The sequence below is a fragment of the Arachis duranensis genome, chromosome 6 (assembly GCF_000817695.3).
Source record: "Arachis duranensis cultivar V14167 chromosome 6, aradu.V14167.gnm2.J7QH, whole genome shotgun sequence".
In the NCBI taxonomy this organism is placed as follows: domain Eukaryota; kingdom Viridiplantae; phylum Streptophyta; class Magnoliopsida; order Fabales; family Fabaceae; genus Arachis; species Arachis duranensis.
Window position 1 is genome coordinate 102,729,612 of NC_029777.3, and position 3,557 is coordinate 102,733,168.

The window sequence follows — 3,557 nt, forward strand, 5'->3', positions numbered from 1 at the left end:
TTATTTTTTTTGTGATTTTACGCCAAGTGATGAATTTATTTTTCGTGAATGATCGAAATTTATTTAAAAAAAAATTAGAGATTGAATTTTACTTTGATTTTATTTGTGCATCTTCTAAATCATTAAATATTTTTACAAAAATTTATCAATTGAATTAAATGCACAAGTCGATTGTTAAATATAAAAATTATTTACTACTTATGAAAAAAACATTTTTGTTATTTTTATCAATATTAAGATCACCTATTAAAAAAGTTTGTGTAGATAAAATTTAAATTTTTTATGTATTTATTATTTATTTATTTATTAAAGTAAAAAATTTAAAAATGTATAATAACAATAATAATTTTAGTATGTAAACATATATGTTAGTTAAATTCATTTCCAAAATGCTTTGACATTGTTTTCGGTCAATAGATGAAGAAGTGGATCTCATGATTACTTGTTATAATTAAATTAAATTATTATTATTAACTTTTAATTAAAATTTTGATTATATATGTTTCTGATTATGTAATACTTTTACAAATAAACTTAAACTCAAATTAAAGTCGGACAAAACACATAATTTAAAAGTTACAGAAAAAGTTTATACCCTACTACCAAAAAAAGTAAAATCCCATAAAAAAAAGGTTAATCAACAATCACATATTTCTCAAACATATTAACAAAACAATTTTTATGGAAAATTTTCTCTTTAACCACCGCCGCCGCCGTCACCACCCTCCTTCATCATTTTGTTTCCCTTAATTGCACTGTGCAAGATGTCCATATAGCTGTTTTCCAAAAAGAAAAAGGCCTTTAATTTCTTTGCTTCAACTGCAATTCAACGTCTCATTCTCAAAGCCAAGTTGACAGTTAAATCCATGAAAGTTAAGCTTAGTTTCCCACCATTTTTCTTCCTTTCTTTTTTGTTGGGCCACTTTTAATTACATATATGGATTGGAGGAGCACCACTTTAATTTTTTTTGTAACATAGTGCACATGTATGTGTGATGCACCAAAACAAAATCCTCCATGTCCAACATGTGTAATGAATTAACTTTAATTACCACCCTCTCCTCATGAAACTGATTGTGGCAAAAGTGAGAGAGAAAAAGTACTATGTTTTGCCTCAGCTTTCCAACATCTTTCAATGTCTTCAGCTATGTTCTTGGCATCCATGGATGCTCCAAGTAGACCTCTTTTGGTAAAACCAACTGCATAAAGACCATTTTCTCCCTTCCATCCATTTGGGAATGGCTTCTTAGGGTACCCATCTTCCTTTGAGAACATATCCCCTTCCTAAACATAATTGTTTTTATTAAATAATAGAATAAATATCTAAATTAATCTCCAAAAAATTTTAAATGGAATCCTTTGGGGCTAATTTTTTTATATAAAAAATATTAGTGTTTTTGTTAAAAATGAGATTATTTAGTATAATTACGAGTTGGTGAATTTTGGAAGTGGAGAGTCAACACACAGAATACGTGTTGTTGGATATGTGTCAATATCTAAGTAACACACGTATTGGATATATGTTAACATCTTGATAATACGCATGATGCGTGTTGAACACTCTTTTTTACATATTTACAATACTTTAATACACTTTAAATATCAATATTCAAACAAAACGCTATTTTTATCTCTATATTAAAAATAATTTATGATTCCTGAGGTCGCAAACAAATTTTTATTTACTACAAAATTTTGAGAATTGTTCCATTAGAATGATTTTATTAGAAAGTATTTTTGAAGATCTAATTATTTAATAATAAATTTATTAGAAATTTCTTACTCAAGTAATCGAGAACAAAGAAAAAATTAATCTGTTGGACAAGAGAAATTTTAAAGACTTCTGAAAAATAAAAATTTGTTAAAAACTAAAATGTGAAGCTAAAATTCTTTGTAACCAATTTAGATGTAGAATCTAAATAATATTACCACAGAATTTTGTTTTGAATGGTTGGTTAAAAAGAAAAGAGGGAAAAGTTAAAGGAGAAAACATTGTAGTGACATACCTTTAGCCAATAGGGCACATTGCTTTTGTAACCAGTTGCAAATATAATTGCATCAAACTTCTCTATCCTTCCATCAACGAATTCCACCGTATGACGTCTTAGTCGCTTGATTCCCGGACGTATCTGCACCCAAAGTTTAATTTCACTTGTTATTTTGATTAATTCATTTTATACTTTAATTATTTGTAAACTATCATATAACAAAAATTATTGATTTGGTTTGATTCAAATAAATCAGTCCTTAAAAATAAAGCAATATATTTATGTAAATTGTAATATGAAATAATTTTAACTATCTTCATGTATACAACTAATATGGAAAGGTACTAAGTGGACTGCAGAGATCAGACAAAAAAAAACTAACGAACATAATTACGCGCACCAGACATGATTGACATAATGATGGTTCCTTCGATTTACTTTTCTAATAGTGAAAAATCTTGGAGATCCTTAAAACCATGTGCATGATTTGATTGAAAACACAACACAATGATGCAAATTTTAAAAGGGCAGGTGGAAAACTGAATAAATAGAGATGTCATTTCATTGAAATTATGGACGAGATATTCTCAAAATGTTAGTTCATCAGTTGAGATTCAAAAAAGAAATATAATAATAAAAAAAGCAATGCTATTAAGATTAGTTATACGAAGCCAACAAGTTATAACTCAAATGGTTTAATTTCTTCATTTTTATTTAGAGATTTCGAATTCGAGTCTTACTATTAACTTTTAAAAAAAAATAGTTATACAAAAAACTCTAGGTTTAGGTTTAGATAGCCGCACAATATCTAATTAGAATATTCAATTACAATTTTTAAGCCTATCATAGTCATATATATTTTTGTATGATATTTAGAAAATAAATACCATTAGAAAAAAAAACTTAAGTTATATCTATGTTTAGTTATTTTTTTCTATTTTAAAAATTTAAAATAAAAGTAGAAATATAAAAATATTTTTATTTTGAAATTCATTGATTCATCGAATCTTATAAACATAAACGACCATTAACCCCCCGCCCCCCAAATAGGCCTTATAAAAATATTTTTATTTTGAAATTCACTGATTCATCGAATCTTATAGACAGAAACGACCATTAAGGGTGTGTTTGGTAATCACGTTTGAAGGAAAAAAGCACGTTAGAGCTTCTTGAAAGCTTCACTTTTTTGTTTGGCTAATTTTCTTCTTTACAAACGCAGAAGTGCTTTTGTTCCTAAACCAACGTTTACAAGAAGCAATAATTTCTAACTTCTCCGTTGCACTAACGTGTTTTTAGCTAATACTTTCAATATTTATTTTTCTTTTACCAACTTTATCCTTTATACATATTATTGCATTATTTATAGAATTCTTATTATTCCTCTCTATATGAACTCTTTTTTATTATTTTTTATCAATTTTTTATTTGACATTATATATTTTTATAGTTATAATTTTTGTGTATTATATTTATTATTATCTTTTTATAATAGAATTTATTGATTCCATTAGGTAAAATAAATTAAATAAAAAAATTAATCATTAATAATAATAGTTAAAAATTATAATA

The 3,557-nt window shown here is 26.1% G+C and overlaps 1 protein-coding gene across 2 annotated transcripts in view; it reads right to left on the reverse strand.

Moving 5' to 3' along the window:
• Positions 1-560: 560 nt before the first annotated feature.
• Positions 561-3,557, reverse strand: part of LOC107495149 (indole-3-pyruvate monooxygenase YUCCA6) — a 6,967-nt gene continuing 3,970 nt past the window's right edge. For both annotated transcript variants that reach the window (XM_052262746.1, XM_016116243.3), the window contains exons 3-4: positions 2,007-2,129; positions 561-1,284 (exon numbers count right to left, since the gene is read on the reverse strand). In XM_052262746.1, the coding sequence (XP_052118706.1) occupies positions 1,063-1,284; positions 2,007-2,129 (345 nt within the window). In that variant the 3' untranslated portion in view covers positions 561-1,062. The remainder of the gene's footprint in view (positions 1,285-2,006; positions 2,130-3,557) is intronic.